Source organism: Amblyomma mixtum, chromosome 5, assembly GCF_055824585.1.
Source record: "Amblyomma mixtum isolate Tamu chromosome 5, ASM5582458v1, whole genome shotgun sequence".
Classification (NCBI taxonomy): domain Eukaryota; kingdom Metazoa; phylum Arthropoda; class Arachnida; order Ixodida; family Ixodidae; genus Amblyomma; species Amblyomma mixtum.
In genome coordinates, this window is record NC_143016.1 from 5,468,539 (window position 1) to 5,490,894 (window position 22,356).

Sequence of the window (22,356 nt, forward strand, 5' to 3'; positions counted from 1 at the left end):
AGATCCCTCCGAGACAGCGTAAGGTGCGTACGTTACTGTTTGTCCGTGCCGGCCTTTGCCGTTCGGACCAGTGCTTACTCGAGCTCGCCCGCACGTGTCCTCTGACCTGCAGCGGCTCGAGCCTGTCCAGCGGGGTCCAGCGACCTCTGACAGGCGTTGAATGCCCACCCTCTCTCGCAACCGGCCCAACGGTCGACACGAGAGAGAGATCACAGCACTGCCGCGGGGACATTCTCCTGCAGCGGCGTGCTAGCGGTGCGCATTACTCGAGTCGCTTCGTGCGCGCAGCGGAGCCTTGCTCCTCGCGCGTCCCCGGGACGGGGTGACTATTGAGTGTGTGTGTATCAGCTGGAGGACGACGTGAATAAACGTCTCCTTCGTGAACTTGGAGGCCTATTTCTTTGCGGCGAATCGCTCTCCTCCCAGCGGAGGTTGAGTGCGCTGCAACGGTGTCCCAGTGGTGTGTGGTGACGGCTGATCGGGGCCCTTGGCTCGCGCGAAGCTCGAACCCGCGGTGGGTGGTGGCCTGTGTCCACTTAGAAACCCACAAGCTTGCCAATGGGGCCTCGGCTCCACCTAGTATTGTGATGGGAAGGGGCCAATGAGGTCCTACCGCAATCACCTCTCTGCAACTGTTTAATGGTTGATAAATGTTTTTCACCACCACCAATCACTACATTGTGTTGTCATAAAAACTTGGGCCAAATAATACACTTGTACACGCAGCAGAGGACCTACAATCACGCGCGAAAGTTGGCGAGCCCTTCCCGGCGACTCTCTTATGCTCGCACGTCCCTCCTCCGTCTTCTTTTACCCTCGCACGCAGGCTGCTGGCGCGCCCCTACTCTCGACACCAGTCGCCATCTATCGGCGCGCGCGGCCCGATGGACTGCGGGTCGCGCCGGCGCCGCTCATAAATGCATGTTAACGTGTTCGCTTCTGTCGTTGTAGTGCTTCATCATAACATATGAGGGTGTGTGCTGTGCGTCACTACTTACATTTTCCCTCTACCAGAGAGTACTGCGGTTATCTTGCGCGGTTAGTCGTTAACGTGACGTCTCCGAGTTTTTTTCCGTTCATTTGGTTGTGAGTAAGTGCGGCGAGGCAGTGCCCGTCTGTCTCGTTGTTTGTGCCCACCATGATGATATCGATATTGATGATTAGCGCTCGTGTCCTGTCTTCACCTTTTCTGTGTCTCGTTTTTCGAGCTACGTTTTTCAATGATGTTATACTGCTGGCTCAGGATTCTAAACGCTGGCAGTGCAGCGGCGACGCTGCTCCACCGAGCCGCTGGTGCGGCGGCGCTGCTCAGGGAAATTCTGGAATAGTATTGCAAACAGCAAGGATTTTTCCCGCGGAGTAGTCGGCCAGGTAGCGTACGGACTGGAAACCGGCACTTCTAAGCAGATTTCTGCGCGAGCGTGTCGTTTGTTGCCGCCTTTTACGTGCGCTATCTATCATCTATGATAATTTTAGGCACAGGAATGTGGATTTATTGATTTGATTCAGTGGTGTAGTAACTGGATAGGCGAGCTGCAGACTGAAGGCTGTCCCGACGAGGCGCGTGTTTTCGATCACCTCCTTGCGCTGAGCTTGCTCTAGTTCCCATTAAACACATTTCGTGCACAGCATTGTAAGCACGACCGCTTCTGATTTCAGTTGCTCTTTCCGCACGCATGTCTTCGGGATCAGGGGGGTTAAAGGGTTTACCGCAGTGTCTTTCTGCTTTTGCTATCTACCTTAATCATATGAAAATATGCGCGATTTTAATACTGTTACGATTCATCTTGAGACCCGAGATTCCACGTGGCGGCAATTTTGACGGGTCGTTGTACTTCAACTTGACCCCACGATGACCTCGCAGAAAAGGGTGACTTTCTGGGAAGTGGCCGACGAGGCTCTTCCCACACTCGGCTCGGCGAAAACGACCTCCCCTTCGAGAAGCAACCGACGACAGGAGAAGAAAGGGTGTCCCTCGTCTTGAAAAAAGAACCCGGAACGAATCAGAGGAAGCCTGCGCAGCTGCGGCTGTGACGTCAACACGACACAATGCCATAGGAATGCGGACTGCGGACTTAGGAATGCGGACTTGCCAGTTCCCACGTGCGGGCTCTAAACAGGTGTCTTGGCCAGCTGCGTCTGTGACGTGTGGTGGCGATCTTTTGGTGCCCCATGAGTTACCGCCTAGTGAGGGGGCTCAACAGGTCTTCGATGGTGGTGCTGGTGCCGATCTTTTGTGTCGCGATGGAAGGTCCCCTGGTGCAGGGGCGGAGTCTTGGGCTATATAACCTGCGACCAAAGTGGGCACGAACGCTCTGGACCTTCGGAAATAGGTTCATCCAGTGGCTCTGAGCCTTGGTTAACAGGCTCATCCAGACGCTCGACGCTATGAACTCTTAACTTTTGATTCCTTGCTCTTCTTTTTGTAAATTTTTGTAAATAAGTGTCTCAGTTTCTTGTCATTAAATCTGCTTGTTTTTGTAATCTCTAACCATCTGAAGTTCAGACAGTTTCCTTCATCCCGGACGAGCCCCCTTGGAGACGCCACAACTGGCCACGCTACCTCGAGCCGTAACAACTGGTGGCAGTGGTGGGATCTGCTACCTTGCGTCACAACAACTGGTGGCAGCGGTGGGATCTGCTACCTTGCGTCGTAACAATACATTCATTCACACTTAGCCAAACGCCTACGCAACGCTGTCACACGCGGCGAGAGCTACCGAATAAAATGAACGCGACTTCGGACCTCAGAATTCGTGAAAGCTGCTAATATCCATTCAAGCTTTGATAATTTGAGCAAAAGTACGTTTTTATGCATCCAGGTTGCATAAACCATGACAAATTTTGTTTTTCGTTGGCGCTGCAGCGGTAATTTGTTGATAAACTGGCGCACCACGCATGCGACAAGAAAGCCCTGTTTGTGGGTGGTACTTTATGGCCGAAGGATTAAGAGTGCATGGGAATGGGAACTGCATGCTAGCCGCACACCTAATACTTGATATTGAACAAAAAGTTTGTTTTTTTTTTCGCAGTGGAGCACCAAGACGTCAGCACAATTCACGTGAATGTCAAACTAAATCATTAAAACGCATCAATGTGCTCCCTTTGATAACGTGAATACTTCCTGCAACACAGCCACGCTGCGGAAGTATGCTCGGCAATGTTTTTTTAGCGCCCGAAGCGCAGCCCCGCAGTCCCCAAAGAAATGCCCGCACCGCGGGGCACCAGTCGGCGGAAAATGGCCGCGCCCAGGAGAGGCTCTGCGCACGCAGGCTGCGGGTACAGTGGCTAGAATTGGTACTGCGGGCGCGGAGGCACCCTACCTACTCTCGACACCAGTCGCCATCTGTCGGCGCGCGCGGCCCGAGGGGCTGCGGGTCGCGCCGGCGCCGCGCATAGAACGCATGTTTACGTGTTCGCTTCTGCCGTTGCTGTGCTCCATCAGCTAACCTATGAGGGTGTGTGCTGTGCGTCACTACTCACATTTTCCCTCTTCCACACAGTACTGCGGTTATCTTGTGCGCAATTACTCGTTAACGTGACATCCGAGGGTAGTCGACCAGGTAGTGTACGGACTGGAAACCGGCACTTCTAAGCAGATTTCTGCGCTGTCGTGTCGTGTGTTGTCGCCTTTTACGTGCGATATCATCTATGATAATTTTATGCATCAGAATGTAAATCTATTGATTTGACTCAGTGGAATAGTAACTGAATAGGCGAGCTGCAGACTGAAGGTTGTCCCGACGAAGCGCGTGTTTTCGATCACCAGTACGTGTTCGGCATCCTTGCGCTGAGCTTGCTCTTGTTCCCATTAAACACATTTCATGCACAGGATTGTAAGCACGACCGCTACCGATTTCAGCTGCTTTTTCCGCACGCATGTCAGAGGTATCTGAGGGGTAAAGGTTTATCTATAGTATCTTTGTGCTGTTGGTATCTACCTTAGTTTGGTTTGGTTTATTAAGGTTTTACGTCCCAAAGCGACTCAGGCTATGAGGGACGCCGTAGTGAAGGACTCCGGAAATTTCGACCACCTGGGGTTCTTTAACGTGCACTGACATCGCACAGTACATGGGCCTCTAGAATTTCGCCTCCATCGAAATTCGGCCGCCGCGGTCGGGATCGAACCCGCGTCTTTTGGGCCGGAGCCGAGAGCCGTAACCACTGAGCCACCGCAGCGGTGCGGTATCTACCGTATTCATAGAAAAATATGCGCGATTTCATTACATTTCCACACTTAGCCAAACGGCTACGCAACGGTCTCACACGCGGCGAGAGCTCCTGAATAAAATAACGCGACTTCGGACCTCAGAATTAGTGAAAGCTGGATTAGCAGCTCATATCTATTCAAGCTTCGATAAATTAAGCGAAAGTACGTTTTTATGCACCAGGTTGCAAAACCATGACAAAATTTGTTTTCTGTTGGCGCAGCGACTCAGTTGAGCTCACAGCGGTAATTTGTTGATAAACTGGCGCGGCGACAAGAAAGCCCTGTTTGTGGAAGGGGGAGGGGGGGGGGGCGCTTTATGGCCGGCCGGCAGGAAGGAATAAGAGTGGATGGGAATTGGAACTGCATGCTAGCCGCACACCTAATGCTTGATATTGAACAAAAAGTTTCTTTGCGGTGGAGCACCAAGACGGAATTCGATGTAAGCACGAGCGCGTTCTAAGCGCCGGCACAATTAGCCTGAATGTCAAACTAAATGTCATTAAAACGCCTCAATGTTATCGCTGTGATAACGTAAACACTTCCTGCAACACAGCCGCGCAGCGGAAGTATGCTCGACAATGTTTTTTTAGCGCCCGAAGCGCGGCGGCTGCGGAACTGTCGCAGCCCCGCAGTCCCCAAAGAAACGCCCGCACCGCGGCGCGCCAGTCGGTGCAAAATGGCCGCGCCCGGGAAAGGCTCAAAATTCTGGTATAATTCTGGTCTATACAAGTTTAGAGGTGGCTAGGTTCATTAGACGTCTGGCAGCTAGCATGGCCGCGGCCAACAAGCCGCGTAGCTCCGGCGCAGGAACGCCGACCTTCCAGCGTGCAAATTGTGACGAGAGGAGAGGGAAAGGCGCGAAGACACTAAAATTTAAGTTTTGACTACAGATAACTCAGCTTATAAAAAGCGCATTAAAAAAAAATCTTGCTGGACAATACTCGTGAAAATGCGTGCTTTAACATCCCTGCGCTTGAGTACTGTGCATATTTATCTTGAAGAGTAAAACATTTTCCCGCCTCAACCGCTGGCTCGTTTGCAGTGAAACTGCGCAGAGAGATTGGGTATCGTAACTTTTGTCTCGTAGTAAGTTTACAATGGTTCTTGCCTAGCTCAGCCGCGCGTGATGCAAGCCCGTAATCGCCTGCACAGGGATTGGGGAACCGAAAGCTACCTACGCCGTGCTTTCGCCAAAGGGCGGCTGTGGCGCTATCTGTTGTCTAGAGAGGAAAGCGCCACGACGCGAAAGGCGCAGAGGCGAGCGTTGTGCGCGGATCCTTAGATGGCGCCACCACAGCCCCCTGGCGCACGGTACCAAACCTAGGACTGCCAAGCCACATTTCAGCCTTCAGCCGGTCACTTTACGTCATCCGTAATCCGTTCATACCCTATGGGCCTGGCTTGACGATGGCTCTCCTGTACCTGCATCATATCCGGCAAGCGTGGCCTCCGCGATCAAGCGCGCCGTTGCTCGGTGCGCTCGATCGCGGAGGCAACGCTGGCCATGCAGCAAGTCACCCAACTACGCGACGCGCCACCACGTATACGCGTCGTCTGCTACAGAGTTTTTAAATGCTTGTAAAAACACGAGGTTTTTTAACAGGTGTGGAACTTTGCCATGGTTATGTTTATGAATTAGCCAGCACATTAAGAGGCATATTTTAGCTAAAGTAAAATTTTGTTTCAGTTGGTTTCAATGAGCCCATTACATAAATCATTAACTGGCTATTCACAAAACAAAAAAAAAGTCCTCCCTGTATGAGGTTACATCTGTTGACACCAGGTCAGCCTCACGTATTAACACATCAGTTCTTCTCACAGCTCAGTTCAACTTATACAGTAAGCACAACTTTGCACATTCAACACAAGAAGCGAAGTTGCAAAATGTGGAGTCCTGCTACAGATAGTTTCTCACGAGGCAGTACAGAGTGCTTAATATGTTTCACACACAAGTGACCCTCATGTTCAGGAATGTATTTATATATTGATATGACAAACTAAACTAATTCACTCTCTTGCTTCTGAATTTGTTTACTTTTATTCAGTTATATCAGAAAAGATTAATGAAAAGCTTCAGCATATGTTACCATTTAGTGCTACTGCCAGCCACCTACTGTGCACAAATAGGTATTTTTAAAAGGCCTAATTAAGGTCAGGTGCAGGCACAACTTGCACCACTGCACATTCACTTTAGGCTGGGCAGTAGTGACATACAATACGCTATGTTGAAGCTTTTTAATGCAACTGTACTCTAAGGCATGGCAATATACAAGGAAAAAACCTGTGCCCGACAGGCAAGAGACACCTCATGAACATTTCTAAAAAGGGCACACTGAACATCACATCAGAGAAACAACACAGCGCAGTGATCAACATATACAGTGGTTATTCATTATTTCTTCTCTGCCGCTTTTCATTAGGCAAATGATCAAACATCCAGTCATCATCACTCAAACCAAGTTCATTATCATCAATAACGCCCAGGGTATGTTTTCTGGTTGCATCCTGAACTGCAGGCTTACTTTGGTTCAAGATTGACGATGTGTCATTTGTACAACTACTGCCACTTGCAAAGGAGAGACTAGTGTCCACTGAACAGCTACTTGCCTGCAATGTTCCATTTGTCACAGCTTTCACAGATGTGCTAAGTGATGGGTTTGCCGCAGCCTTCCCAAACGCAAACTTTTTCAAGTTCGCTTGAGCATTACTGAATGCAAAGTCTGTTCCTCGTTTCTGAGCTTTTGATGCTGCATTACTTTCATTTCTTGGCTCGTTCAAAGCACTAATGCCAGCAGAGGTTTGCTGTTGTGGGTCGCTGAACAGCAGGCCTTGTTGGAGCTTGTCAGGCTGATGACAGTCTGCACGGCAGGATGTCAACCTATCTACTTCATCTTCATTGCCTGGTGATGATGCATGGTGCCTAATGACTTGTTCTGGCTGTTGTTGTACTGTGTCCACTTTATCCGGAACAGGAGAGTTTCGAAGAGAATACCTACTGCATGCAGAGGTCGGCTCTCTTGACTTGCGAACAAAAGTTTTGAGAAATTCTGCAATGTCAACACCCTGGTGAACATCAGATTTGGGTGAGATTTCACTTCTCTTCTTTACAGACGATGCACATTCTTCTCGTGGCTCACTGGCTCGGGATGTCTTTGAAGCAACTGAAGCAGCAGACTTCGTTTTCTTTGCATTAAGGTCTTTAAAGTTTTGTCTGGAGTTGCTCGCAGAGTCTTCCAAGTTTTCTTTATCTATATTAGTTTCCTTGCACTGCACTGATGTAGCATCCACGTCTTTTCTTGAGCTATTTATATATTTCCCTTTAGCACTTTTCGAGGCCTTCTGATTACTATGTGGTCCTGTGAGCATAACCTGTCTAGACTCTCCAAAACTTTCTTCTTTATTTTCAGGCGTACCGTGATGCTGTAACCCTTCACGCACTGTGCAGCTGCTCTGCGACACAGAGATAGAAGTCTGTCCTCTGTTATTGCACTGAATTTGAGCATCGTCACATGCCAGTTGCGAATTCTGGGCCGTATCCACACTGCTGCTTGTAGTGATGACACTCCTGGCTTGTAGTGATGACACTGGGGGGGCAGCACTTCTTCCAAGCAAATCGCAGCTTTTTCCACTACGGCGACTTAGTTCCTCTTTAAGAATTTCATGAAGACCAAGTCGAGTTAGGATAATTTTTGCTGAAAAAGAAGCAGAAGGTGCCGCAATATGAGCACATTGTAGCATCTCATGATGACCCAATCTCAAGACACAATGGCTTTCCCAAGGTTCAGAGGGCCATACACATTTACTACAAGAAAGGCCCAGATGGGAATTTTTGTTGACGTCTATGCCTAAGCCTGAGTACAGCCAAACATTGTCAAATAGCCAGTGCTTGACCAGCATGTACTAACTACACTTGTGTTTTGTTGTTCTAAAGCATAGTCCACTTCTCATATTTTTAACGGCTGTAGTTCAGCGGAAGTAAAAACCAAAATATATGGCTTCTGAACCTTGCAATGTACTGCCGAAACACACAAATTATTCCCGAGTGCAACTGAAGAAAACCAACAGCCATTGAAAGCAAGGATCAATAACACAGGGGCACGGCCAGTCTGCAGTGGTGGTGGCGTGTGCTTTGTACGGTCTGTGCTCTAGGGATGTATCCTGTCTGCCACTGCTGCATGGTTGTCGCACTGTCACCCACCCCTCCTCCGCGGGCGAACGTGCAACTCGCTTGGGACATGCCCTGGTGCTTTTGCTAAGTGATTGCGTTTTCGGCGCACTGCATATTAGCTTGAAAACATGAAGGCTGGTATGACAGAGGCCACAGGCCTGCACATGTTATGTGCATAACTGAGTTGCGTGGGAAGCGACGGTTTTGCAGTTCCTCAAAGTTCTAACCTTGGACCTCTGCTATTTATTGTTTTTTTCAAGAACTGATTTTCATCGCTTAACAATTCAGTTTCTCTAATGTATCCCCGACGACCTAAAGGTGTTTCAGCAGTCCAACAGTGATGCTGAGTGTCTACTTTAGCAAGAACATATCTATGCTGTTCACAAATGGTGCGAAATCAACTGCCTTGAACTTAAATAGCATTAACTTTCTATTGCCATCTTTTCTTTATCTGATATTAGGTCCAGTTAGTCAAGTTCCCATATGCATGGTGTCCTCTTTTCGTAACGTAAACAGTCCCTGCATGCTGCAATTGTATTGGCGGGTGTGTGAAAAAAAGACAAATAAATAACTGAAGCTGTGGCCTTACCTTGGTTTCTGTACTCTTCTTCTGGGTCCTTAGCAAATCCCGTATGCAAGGCATCAACATTTTCCACAAGAGCTGAGCTCTGCATTGACACTTCCATAAGAGCCACAGCAACTACTGCATCCTGGACACCAACTTCCTCCCGAAACATGAGCCTCGCATGGCCTGTTGTAATTAGAGCATAACATATCAGGAGAGTAAAGACTCTACTTTTTGCTTTCACAAATGGATCCTGAGCTCTGTTACTGGAAAAACCTGACTGCTTTTAAAACTGCACAACTAATATGCATTTTGACCTGGGACTAGCTAAGAGTGAAACTGTGGACCTGGAACCATAAAGCTAAAATCAGCTGAAATATCTGATTACCTAGCTTTTATCCTTAAATGACTAGCTGGGCTCCTACTCAGACATATCCTGATGGATAGTAGTAAAAATTAAACCACACACAACATGTCAAGCATGTTGCTTAGATGGAACCATTCAAATTAAGGTCTATACTGACTGGGGCCAGCTTGAGCACTGCAATCCAAATTGGGAGTAGTGTAATAAGTTGTTTTACCTCGGACCATCTCGTCTTTTAAACCACACATTCTTAAGCACACAAAGTGCAACGCTTTATGTGTCAACGTCTCGCCTTTGTCTCTTGCCTACTGAAGCACTATGGCTTTGCAACCAGTGAACAGCCCCAAATTTCAGTGTTCATTAGTTTTCTTTGTAGGTTAACATGCTGAAGCATGCATACCATAGTTTTTCTGAGAAACAGAAATGAGCAGATTCATTGAAAGCAATGATGGCTATTTGTGAACCAAATTTCACTTTAAAGGCAAAATAAAGTCAGGCATTTTATAAGTGCACCAGCCAACACTGAGCATTGCATGCAGTCCGGATATTCATTTGTGCACAGAAGTGGTGATGCCAGCATTCTTATGTAAAAGGTGTGTTATGCAAAAAACATACCAGCTGGAAACTTAACTTTTTCAACTGGAACTAACTCCTGGATCACCTCTTACTAAGATAAGCTCAGCTGGAGCCATTCTAACAAATTCGTGCCATAAACCAGCTTAACATTGAGCAGTGTATTTACATTTTAATATTTTTTGAGCAAGGTTACACATGCACACAATCCTATTATTGACAAAGTTCAGTTCTCAGTAACACTAGAGACAATACAAACTTTCATGGGAAACTCTGTGAACACCTTTGCTACACAACCGAATCAAGGAGTTGAACTACTCTTAATGCACCGATTTATCTGGTTTTCCTCGCCTATCAATTGGTATTCACTAACTGCTGCAAAAGAGAAGCTCGGAAGCATAGCTGAAAATGCATTTATGGTATCAAGTCAAGAGTGAACTAATCAGCTCATAAGCTCAGTAATTATGTTCTTTCTCTCATCAAGATTCTACTATCCAGTAGTGCTATTCATCTGCTGACTCAATACAACATTGAGAAAAAACTGCTAGTTTATGAATGACTCGTCTGGACAGATGCAAACTACCTATTTGCTGAGGCTTAAAAGGCTATCACCATCATCCCAACGGCTTCTTAAAATTTACTGATAATTCCACAGTCCATTTCCTTTGAACTCAATTGAACTGCTTCAGTTTTCAAGAATTGCTGACTTTAGAAATCACTGAAAATTTTACTTTTCTAGACCCTCTTCAGTAGAAGACACTTATATAAAAGAATGAGAGCTTTGCACCTTGAGAGAGACGAACAAGGCTCTCCAGAAGTCGCAATGTCGTCCTGGCAGCATCCCGCTGAGCGACCTTCCTCTGACACTGGTAGTACTCCTGCAGGACTCTGCAGAACCAATCAGCAGATGCCATTCAGCGTAAAGTGCGGTTAACATTTGTAGGGAAGCTTGGGTTGGTGAAGCCTCAGACTGAATGGCAACGGTGAGGTCAAAGGTTCGGAAATATACATCAGTTGCAGGTAAAAAGTGCGAAATAAGAAAGCACGGCCTTAGGTGTCCAGATCTGAGGGCAGGACCAGCGTCATACAAACCATAAAATGGGCACTGTAAAGGCGAACGAACCACAGGTTGGATAAGGAAACAGTTGAACAAATCTTCGACAAGACCTTTGAAGAATAAGAAAGCTGTAATGACCCCAGTGCCTCACAAGCCTTTCCCTCTCACTTGGTGCACCTAGCCCCAATGGGTGAGGTGTGTTTTCAGAGTCAATGCAAAGGATCATGGGAAAATCGTCTGCTACCACTATTTCCAGTTCCAAATTTCTCTTGCATCACGGCAGTTCCTCGGTTTATATTACTTATTCTACTAATTTATTTGTAGTGCAACATCGATTATTGTACTGCACCATCGCAAGAGCAGTGCACCGTTGACACTGCTTTACTTCGTGGAGTGCTTTCGCACAAATGCAACCAAAATAATGAAAATGGTACAAAGCTTTCTAGCATATGAGTATGTAGAGCAATGTGTTGAGAGGCACTGTATGCACAGTGGCATGTACATGGGTTGTTTCCTAGCCCGCTGGCAGCCTTTATACATGATGTGAGGAAAATACACCTAATGCATCGAACTGTATAGGTCCCAGCACTTTGAAAAATCAAACATATAATAACAGACGCGTTAAACTAGGTCAAACGCACGTGCATCTGACTGAATGGTTATATGCACACCGCTGATGTACGTACAACCATTAGTGGAACCCTGGTAGCATCACTGGTGGCTGGTATCAATGGAAGCTGAACTAAAAGCTCCAAGGTAAGGCAAAACAGAGGGCAAGCTGATATGTAATTGGAAAGGTTGAAACTAAAATACTATTACTGCAGCTGAACAACCACCTCTTGCCTAGGCTATCACTGATACTTGAAAGTCAATGTTGGCATCTCCTCACGCCATACGCTCTCCTCATCCCATACGAATGGACAAAAGAATAATTAATACCTTTGAGCATCTGCAGTCAACCTGGGATTGAGCGCTCTGATGATCAAGAAGTAGGAGCGCATTCGACTAATGGACCAGAAACCTGTGTCTTCTCGTTCCTCTGAAAATGAAAACACAGAAGACACAGGCCTTATCTATAATACCAACAGCTCACACATTATATAACTAAGAGCTACAGCATGCTAGTAAAACAGTTCTGAACGCTCTTTGAACAGACAACCACTTTGATTCATAGATAAGACGACTTTCAGTTCCCCTTTAAAATTTCATGCTAAACCAGGCTGGCACTATAAACAACCCACATTTTCTCTGCACTTTTTGACACAGATGTCAGCCCAGTGAGGTTGGTTTTACTCACCAACAGGGTTTTGGCCTTGGAGAATAAACTTGGAGACCAGTCGATCCCAGTCTTTGTTGTGGGAGTCCTTCAGCACAAGGACTAAGTCAAATCGGCTGAGCAGAGGGCTTGCAATGCCAGTGTTCACATCCAGTTCCTAAGAAGGCACATGGTTGCACGATGCCCTTTCACAACGTTGAGCAAAGCATGATGGAGCAGAAATGGCTACAGCAACACCCTTTAACTCAGCTAATGACCCCCACCTCACCGCCAAATTTCACATACCTACAATGGCATAGTAAGTTTATACACACAGAAATGTCATAGATTTACTGGAGTCCATGGTAGAGAGAGGGTGTGGTAGATGGTCCTTGGTGATCACAAAAATGAACAAGGGAGGGGAAAACCTCAGGTTGCTTGAGCCAACGTTTCGACAAGGGGACTTGTCGAAGACGAAGACAAGTCCCCTTGTCGAAACGTTGGCTCAAGCAACCTGAGGTTTTCCCCTCCCTTGTTCATTTTTGTTATAGATTTACTGGGTAAGACGATATGCGTGGCTCAAGAAGTATTCTCCACTGACAGTAAGTTGCTGCTCTCAATCTTTCTAAAGTAAAAGAAAATTTTAATGAGTTGAACACACTGCAACACAGCTCATGCCATATATAGTTTATATATAGCTTTTCTTGCATTGAACTAGACAAAGCTAGTTGTTCACTTGCTCCAACTGCTTTTGAAGGGATATGTAATAATATGCTGTGGGCAAGTCAGGTTGCTTCCGTAGTTATAAACATGGCATCGAGGCAAAGTAGATGTCTTATTGGACTAACAATGTAGAGAATGGTGCTCATCATTATCCAGGATTTATTCTGACAGAGCCAAGCAATGCAGTAGCAGGAAGACTGAAGGTGGGGTGAAGCCTATATAATACAAAATTCATTAAATAAATGCATTTAATTTGGGATTCAGTAAATGTCTGTGGCAATTTCTTTTACTGTAAAAGCATTCGTACGCTCACCAACACCGACCAAGAATCTTGTCACTGCATGTACATGCACCGTAAGTACGTACGACCTTGTCCTGTTGCCTCGCAGCTGGAGTTACTACCCGAGCTTACCTGAGTTACTTGGGTAAGCTCGGGTAAGTTTAGAGGTGCACTGTGCCAGCTTAAGTAGAGAATGACCGATTCTGCATACCATATAATCGCGTATAAGGGCCGCACTTTTTTCCCAGATTCGAGGGCCAATTTTTTGGGTGCGGCCCATACACAAAATACGCGAATTATTTTTTTTACGTAAAAACACATCTTCCAGGGAATGAGCGACATTTATTCTATGTTCAATCGTCACTCGCGGAGTACAAGCTGGTGCTATGCTCTGGTGCACGCTCATCCCAAAAGAAGCCGCGCAGCATGTCTGCTGTCAACACGTAGCCGTTGTTCCGCACTTCCATCACATAGCAGAGCACCTCTTCTTCCAGTTCAGGAAACTCGCACGGCTTGCCTCGCAAAGCGTGCTTTTTGCAGCTTGTGTTTCTCTTTTGGTTGCACCATCATCGGATGCACTTCTTGGTCACATCAAATTTCCTGCCCACCGCACGCTTACCGTGTTCGAGAGCTAACTCCCAGCCGTGCAATTATTAAGGCGCTTGCCCATCGTGCTGAAACTGCAATGCTCGGCGGCAGCACGCAAAAGCCAGAACCACAACCACTACGGTGAACATGCTAACACGCCACAAAATCGCGGCGGAGAAAAAAGTTGTTGATGATGATGATCCCAGCCTAGGGCGCCATCCATGGACGGCACTTGGAAGCTCCTGTGCGCGTGCGTAGCCGCCGCAGTAAAGTGCTCCACGATCAAGCGTACCATTGCTCGCAGCCGGAGCTGGTCGCGGAGGCCACAGCACGTGCATTTAGAAGGCTATTCCTGCCTTATTCATGGAAAGCTTGGGTGTGGCCCTTACACGGATTTATTTTTTTTAACATTTCCTTCGGGAAAACGGGATGCGGCCCTTGCACGCATTTATACAGTATATGAGCATTAACCAACTAAAGATACCATGTCAGACCCTTAAGGTGGAGCTTAAGTGTTCCCTCCAATTTAGGAATGAACACCTGCTTTCGCACGTTTACCTGGTTTAACTACTCTAAATCCCTACCATTTTTTTTGCTGAAATGTTTAGAACAGATTAAGTACAATTTGTTAAGACCACTGAAATGATGTCCCTTCAAGTTGCCACCTAAGGCTGCTTAGAGGAAAAAGTTACAAGGCAGCCAGTTAGAAAGAGGAAACTAGTGCTGACTGTAAGGAACATCAAGGACAGATAGAAGTTAGCCTGCACCGATATGGTACCGCATTCTAATAACAAAGCACTGCTATAAAGCCAGAGGTAGTCAGCAGTGAGTTGCCTTAAAAGAAAATTAGGGAACTGAATAATACAGAGCATTCATGAAAAACAGACCGTGTGTCATGCACAATGAACAAGCATCATGCAACTTGAATGATGACTTAGCCATGCATAGTAACGCCCGACTAAGATACGGTTAAATGAAATAGAAGTCAAGTTTTAGGCGAGAGATAGTGCTAAATTTGATCAGATATTTTCTAGGTAGGGCACATTACATAAGATGCTATCACAGCAACATAATGAACATTGAATTTCAAAATTCTACAAAATCATTAATAATGCTGATGTGAAGATAGTCCTGTTAACTGTATCGTTAAGCTTTGCCCACTCTAAACATGTGAAGAGGAATCCCTTTGTTTTTCGCTTTTTTTGGAGGGGGAATGTTTTTCTTGTACTGCTTATGCAAAAAATTAAGAATTAGTTTTAATAATTTTTATGCCTGTCTGATTCTAACAGCATGTTTTACATCACTGCAAGAAACCTGTGTTAGGGCGATAAGTTTTGGTGTATTTGGCGAAAACACAGAAAATGACTATAAGGCTAAGATCCCATTTTCATATTGTACAGCAGTGTTAGGTCTTCCATTACCATGAATGCCTTGCCACAGCCGTACATTGGCACTGCTTTGAAAGAGAACTGCACCGTAAATGTGTCCATTATCGCATCCGTTAGTATTTCATCACACCCCTATTTTGCCAGACTAATACAGCACAGTAATCAGAATAGCTAAATCCATACAAAGCACAAAAATTGGAGGGGTCACTTATGCTTCGCATAGTTTATGACACGATAGCACAGTGAGTTAATTCCCATATATGCAGAATGTCATTCCCTACTTTACATTCATAGATCCAAGAGAGTCAGTCTTTATATCCTTCCTGGCGCAGTGATGCAGTGGTTAAGTGATGCGCCACTGCCCTGCGATTACAGGTGCTCCCCAGCAACCAGCCTTGTGCCGCCCAGGTTGATCTTCCCCAGCGATTATTAATTTAACTGCCGCCTGCCACAGTAAGCCGTTTTCTCGCTATCCCGGTGGGCAGGTTGTGATGATGCTGCAAGGTTACATGTGCATACTGCTGTGGCACCACAAAGACAAGGACGGAGACGCAGCATGAATTCGTACCAAATCGCCCAATTCTCGACCCTTTTGAAGGCTACATGACCTAGATGGCCCACCTACTTCCTAGGTTGCTCTCTGGGAACCACCTGCCAGAGACATGCTCCTGACTTTTTGCTCACAACACCTACGCGGAAAATGCCAGAACCGAATTTTCTGGACAACGAAGCCTTTAACGCTCTCACGCTAAAAAACACATGCAATAACACTTTGTACTGCGTAAGAGTTAGTTTGCAAAAACTTTTAAGCTACTAGTCCCCCTCTGTTTTTGAAAATCTAAGCTTTCTCAGCACAAGCTAGCCGCATTTGGTTTTAAAAGCCACCATCAGTGAAAAAACTAAGCTAAAGAAACCTAGAAGAGGCATGCTGTTCACTTTTTACTGCCTGCACAGCCAAAGGTAGGGAAGCTTTACCTAAAAAGTTCTGCAGTGGGTCGGCAACACAAGATCTGCAGTGAAGTACACTCGAACTAAACATTTCACAGATGACACTAGCACATACCAGCCCTTCTCCCCTTTGCTCTGGGCCTATGCAATGAAGAAATGACTGCCTTCTTACCCCATCAGCTGAACAGGAACCCTTAGGATTTGTAGCTGCCAACACAGAGCATCGTGTGCTCAGCTTGGTCACCAACCCTGCCTGAAATGGGCATGAAAAAGGAAAAACAAATTCAGTTCCAACAAATGCAGTGAATCAGTGTCTAACACATCACACAGATGCACACACATTACTGAGACCGTGCGCTCCTGGCATGCTGCCAGTGACTGCATTTAGGTTACTGAAATGAACCAATGAAAGTTAGGTTAGCTTCCCACACAGCACGCCAGCATGCCGCCACGGCAGGCCAAACGCTGGCTACAGTGACTTCCCTGCATTACAGCAGTATCGTGTGAAAATGGTCTGCCAGAATGAAAGCTATCGCTGCTCTCATCGCCTCTATAGCAGACAACGTGAACTCAGGGTAGCTACGTCAATGTTACCACCGTCCGTGCCGCTGCTTCCTGGGCACTGTCAATGGGTGCCCCCCATGCCACTATATCTTCCATGGCACTGTGGAGAGTTTGAGATAAAGGCGCAAACCATGGTGCAAATGCTTGCCACATCACCATGTCACTTGTGAAGTGCACAAAGCATGACGGCTGCCATTCAAGTGGCTTACAAGGGTAGACGTGCAGGCTAGTTGGTGAACCATGATTATTTAAAACAGCACAAAAGACAGGGACACAGCGCTGTGTGTGTCTTTTCTATCTGTGTCCCTGTCTTTTGCGCTGTTTTAAATAATCATTCAAGTGGGCATGCTTGGCGCTTGGAGGTTTGATGTACCCACTTCATCATCAACCATGTTCAGTATGTAAAGTAAAATTGCACAAGTTTGATAAAAATATTTAGGAAGAGTTCGATATAGCCAATGACTCATGCCACCTGTGTTTGTTATATCGAAGTTCAACTTATACATATTAAGCATTGCAAAAACTTCATAAAAGTGCACCTGTTGGAAATACTTGTGAGCTCTTATAAAACTGCGACCAGCTTTCTAACTTCCCTGAGCAGATATGCATGCACAGTGCCTGATGAGAACAAACACGGGCACAACACCTTTGCTACGCTGATAGTCTGCTGCTCCATGGCTTCATGGATGCTACCACGGTCATGCTCACGAATGCTGTTGAACTCATCGATGCAACAGATACCTCCGTCCGCTAGCACCAAGGCACCAGCCTCCAGCTGCCACTCTCCGCCGTCCTGCACAATTCAAGCACATATTTTACTGGCACGAATTTCAGTGGCTCCTCAGTGCAAAAACATTTCTCCCAGCCTGTTCAGTGTAAACAGAAAGAAGCCCATATTAAACATATACCATCTCGTTAGCTGCAAGAGAGCATGGATTAACAGCAAACAAGCATGAATACGTTATTGGGATGAACTTCGGGATGATACAAATTCATAAAATTCCCCGGCTGCAGTACATTCTGTACAACATACCGAATTTCAGATGCTTCGAACATTACCCCCTGCCACCACAGAAGATAGGAATGCGCAAGCTGCAACCATGCTCTTGAGCACTAAGCGCTGCCTGTAAATCACCTATACTGTGATCACTATTCGTGCGGTATGCATTGCGAGAAGTGAGCAGCGGCATGTGGCACACACAGCACCAAAATTACATGATACTGCAGGTCTTCCACTACGACCTCACTGAGGCCCTTTGTAGAGGGCTAGCATGCGCCATGTGTGTTGATTCCCCCCCTCCCCCCTCCCTTCTTCGCGGCTATGGAAGGGGGGCTTCGTCGTTGAGCGGGCCCCAGGGAGATATGGGGATGCGCGCGGTCTCATTAGGAGCGCCCATCTTTCTGTCGCCTTTGGTGTCGCCGCTGCAGAACCCGGGTAGCCCCCGGCGGCGGGGCTGCGAGGAGAGCGCAGAGCGGGCTCACCCAAGCCTCCCATTGTCCCCTTTTGGGGAAGGACGCGTGTTTCTCGCCGCTCGGTCGCTTTGTGCCAGTGCACAAAGAACCAAGAGCATAAAAAGGTCAAGCCGCCGTTTCATCTTACGCCGAAAGCTCACCGCGGCTTCACAAACGCCACTTGCGGCCCAATTAAGTTTCGGACGCTTCGTTCGGAGGTTCGACCGCTTTTCTTTTGAGAAGAGAACACTGCCGAACGAAGCGGGGTCCGGTGCGTCCGGATGAATGGGAGCTGTGGGCGGCGGTGCAGCTGGCTGTCGTCCGGGATAGCCCCGAGGCTCGACAACGCGGGCTCAAGAAGCGGGCGCGCGCAGAAGACGCCGCCGCACAGAGCGAGCACTGCCACCTGCTTAATTGAGGACAGTGGCGGCCATCTCGACTTATGTCGCCGCCCCGACCTAGGAGGACAACTGGTGGCTTCGGCAGTCCATTGTGATCCGACTCTTATCGGAAAGGGGATCTGCGCTCCCGGGCGATGTTTGCGACAGTCGCAGCTGGGTTGGGGCCGACAATTGCCCTAGTGCCGGGAAGCGTCAAGGTCACGGGTACTGGGGAGACAGATGTGGGAGTGTCTTGCTATGTTGGTTTGTGTGTTTTGCTTCTTCCTCCTTAGGGGAGAGAGTTGGTCTGATATAGCGGGTGTGTTTTGCTATGTGGTTTGTAAGTATTTTGCTTTTCTTTCCATAGGGGAGAGAGTTTGTTTAATACGGTGGAAGTGTGGGGCGGGGCACGTAACCCGGGGGGCCAATCCGTATGTGTGTGAATTCTCGGAATGTACGGTGTTTTAAGGGAAAATGATGCCCTTTTTACAATATGTACATTTGAGAGAGAGTTATGTGCCTTAAGGAAGTTGGAGGGCGGACCACGCGGCTAAAAACCAATCGTGTTAAGGGTTTGACACGATTGGATGCTGACGAATGTGGGCCGGGCCCACGTGTGTTTAAAACTGGGTCCCGGAGCCAGGAAGGGAGGTTCTGGGCTACGGAGTTAGATGTAACGCATCTTCGGCTATGCCGAGTAGGGGCCTCCCCTAAATGTTAGCCAGTTCCATGTTGTTGTGGTGCTCACTGCTCAACTTGTATATATATGTAAAGTATTGTATATAAAGCTTCAAGTTATATCCCCTGCAAGTTCTCTGTTGTTTGCCAAGTATCATCTCCTATAGACCTTCAGCCTTCAAGTAATAACGAGCCGTCTCCGACGGGGCACCCCTGGTGCAGAAGAAAGAAGAGAAAAAGAACCTATTCGCTTTTTGGTAGAAGAAAGAAGAAAGAGCGAAACTTTACTGGCGCAGCCGACAGGATCCTGTTGCTATCAGAAGGGAGCACAGGAGAAAGGGAAGGCAAGAGAGTAGAGACGTCCAGGCATCAGCAAGTCGAACATCGGCGGTTTGGGAGGACGAGGCGCAGGCGGAGAGTAGCTGCAGCGGTCGAGGAAGCCAGGTCTCGTCATCGGAAGTCAACTGCCATCGTCTCCAGTGAAGCGGCGACAGTCGAGGACACCGACGGCAAGTGGCAGCTGATCGCAGGCGGACAGCTTCAGGAGCAAGAGCGAGCAAGTGAGCGGCAAGGACCTCAGCGATCGTCCAGCGGCGCGTAAGGGCTTCCGGTCAGGAAAGCAGCGCGTCGAGGCGGAGACTCGACGATCACCTGCGGTTCAAAGCAAGGTGACGGCGACGGGCACCGGTAAAGCGGCGTGCGACAGCTCATCGCAGCGTGCGGAAAGTGGCTGTGGGCGCGACCCCAAGGAGCTGGCCATGCGGAACGTCGCATCGAAACTGTGAGTTTCCTTGGTCGCATTGTTCACGTCCCTGTTCGTGTGTTTCGAGCCGTTAGGACAGTCGAGGGGTACGTAAGCGGTATGGAGGGCCATCTATGCCGACCCACACTCAATGTGAGGGACCAATTGGAATTATGGAAGGCGCGCTTAGCGGACCTGCAGGCGCAAATTGCAGAGCAAAATGCTGGAAAGGCGCTGCCTCAGGATTGGGAGGTGGTAACAGCGAAGCTTGAGCAGCTAGGGCTCGAAGTGGCTAAGCTCAGGGAGTCTAGAAGAGCTAGTCAACTAGCCATACAGAACTGCTCCGAGTCCCGAGAGGTGAGGCCGTCTGCGCTGGAGGGCAAATTGATATGCTTGTCCAGCGCAGGCCAAGAAAGAAGCAGGCAGGACGCTGTAAGCAGTCGGCTGGTAGGCAGAAACACCTCTTTTTCCGAAAAGACCGCAAAAAGCGCAGGAAGTGAGGACGAGGTTCCTGAGGGGCGCGAGGGTATCACAGATTTCCCGCCACTGCGGGCGGCTCGTAACGAAGGGGAGGAGCCAAATTCTGATGATCTGGGGGTAAGCGAGACCAAATTTACCGATAACAAATGGTACAGCGGTCAAATTGTTGCAGGCTTGATGGCGGAGGTTGTGGCCTCCGACATATCAAAAGAACGAGACGAAAACGGCCAGGCAGAAGCAAGAAGGGAGTCAGCTTATCGGGAAACTGAAATTTCAGGTGAAGGAAGCACCCTGATGGAACGGAGCGCAGCGGTATTAGAGCCAGTGATCGCGCACTCCGACGAGGAATCCGCTCAGATCAGCTCTACCCCAGACGAGGCCAGGGACGAGGGCACGAGTTCGGGAAGAAAAACCCGGTCGCAGGCAAGCTGCGAAAAAGAGGAGTCCGTCCGGCATGAAACGGCCAGCAACGAAAGATGGAAGGTTGGCGAGCTAACGCCAGGAGGAGAGCTACCGCTGCGGCAACGGCACGCTGTGCCGGGCATAGGGCAGGAAGTGCCCAGGAGCGTTACTGATGGCAAGAGCCTTTCTTCGGAGGCAGAGAATGGAGGTGGGCCTGCTGGGCCGACCAGGGGAAGTACCGCGCAGTCGTCGAACGCACCCAATGGGTGTCTGATCAGGTCAGGTGAGGACGGGGAGATGCGTAGGGACTGTCCAAAGGGCAAATTCGGGTCAGGTGACTGCGAGGAAGCTCATGCCGTCTCAGACGAAGCCACGGAACCGGCAGGAGTAGATCAATCAGGGAGCGGCAATTTTAAGGTTTGCCCGTGCATTAAAGGTGCAGATGGCTCCAAGCGAGGCATAGTACCAGGAGGCAGGTGCCTGGCTTTCACGCCGAAAGTCGGCGCGTGGAGCAATACGTTCCGTGCGGCAGTACGCCAAAGCAAGTGCAGCAAAACCGGCCGCAGCGGTATGGTTACTAGGCCGACCAGGGGCTATGCCCCTTACGCTTCGCGCGGTTTGTACTGGCACGCCGGAGAAAGCGTACCCTCAGGGGCATCACGTGCGCGGGGATTCGGACCCATCGCGGACCAGGATGTTTTCGATCCTGGAGGGCAGCAGCTTTTGAATTCTCGCCCCGTGGCGGCACCAGGCGCATGAGCTGAGTGACCGTTAGCCGTTAGCCGTGTTCGTTGATAACACATCACGGCTCGAATGCACACAGGGACACTCGGTGCGACCAAGGAGGCTCACGCGGCCGCTTGCGGACCTCATACGAGTGCTTCAGTTGCAAGTGTCTGTGTGTATGTGTGCTCATTCGCGAGCAGGACGGGGCTGTGCATGCAGGTTTAACTGGTCGCGGCGCGACAGCGTGGACTTCTGTCAAGGCGCTGTATGTGAATGTGTGAAACGCGTACGCACGTGTGTGGCGCTGACTGTAAGCACAGCCAATGGACCGGGACACCCGTACTACGACCACAGCATGCATGAAACGTTTTTACTTTTGAAGTGCGTGCTTAGTTTCGTTTTTGGGTTCGTTGTAGGTAAGCCACTAGCCCTCTTTTTGTGTTTGTGTTTATTCATCTAAGCGTGCTGCAACCCTTAGATGAATTTTGAGGGGGGCGTGTAGAGGGCTAGCATGCGCCATGTGTGTTGATTCCCCCCCTCCCCCCTCCTTTCTTCGCGGCTATGGAAGGGGGGCTTCGTCGTTGAGCGGGCCCCAGGGAGATATGGGGATGCGCGCGGTCTCATTAGGAGCGCCCATCTTTCTGTCGCCTTTGGTGTCGCCGCTGCAGAACCCGGGTAGCCCCCGGCGGCGGGGCTGCGAGGAGAGCGCAGAGCGGGCTCACCCAAGCCTCCCATTGTCCCCTTTTGGGGAAGGACGCGTGTTTCTCGCCGCTCGGTCGCTTTGTGCCAGTGCACAAAGAACCAAGAGCATAA

General features: G+C 48.6%; 1 protein-coding gene across 1 annotated transcript in view; it reads right to left on the reverse strand.

The window, feature by feature from the left end:
• Window positions 1–5,723: 5,723 nt before the first annotated feature.
• The window catches only part of LOC149341214 (uncharacterized), a 34,187-nt gene continuing 17,554 nt past the window's right edge, over window positions 5,724–22,356 (reverse strand). Inside the window, exons 11-17 of the mRNA XM_089543159.1 lie at window positions 17,330–17,476; window positions 16,292–16,372; window positions 12,235–12,370; window positions 11,877–11,976; window positions 10,668–10,768; window positions 8,968–9,129; window positions 5,724–7,902 (exon numbers count right to left, since the gene is read on the reverse strand). Coding sequence (XP_089399285.1) covers window positions 6,596–7,902; window positions 8,968–9,129; window positions 10,668–10,768; window positions 11,877–11,976; window positions 12,235–12,370; window positions 16,292–16,372; window positions 17,330–17,476 — 2,034 coding nt within the window. The 3' untranslated portion in view covers window positions 5,724–6,595. The remainder of the gene's footprint in view (window positions 7,903–8,967; window positions 9,130–10,667; window positions 10,769–11,876; window positions 11,977–12,234; window positions 12,371–16,291; window positions 16,373–17,329; window positions 17,477–22,356) is intronic.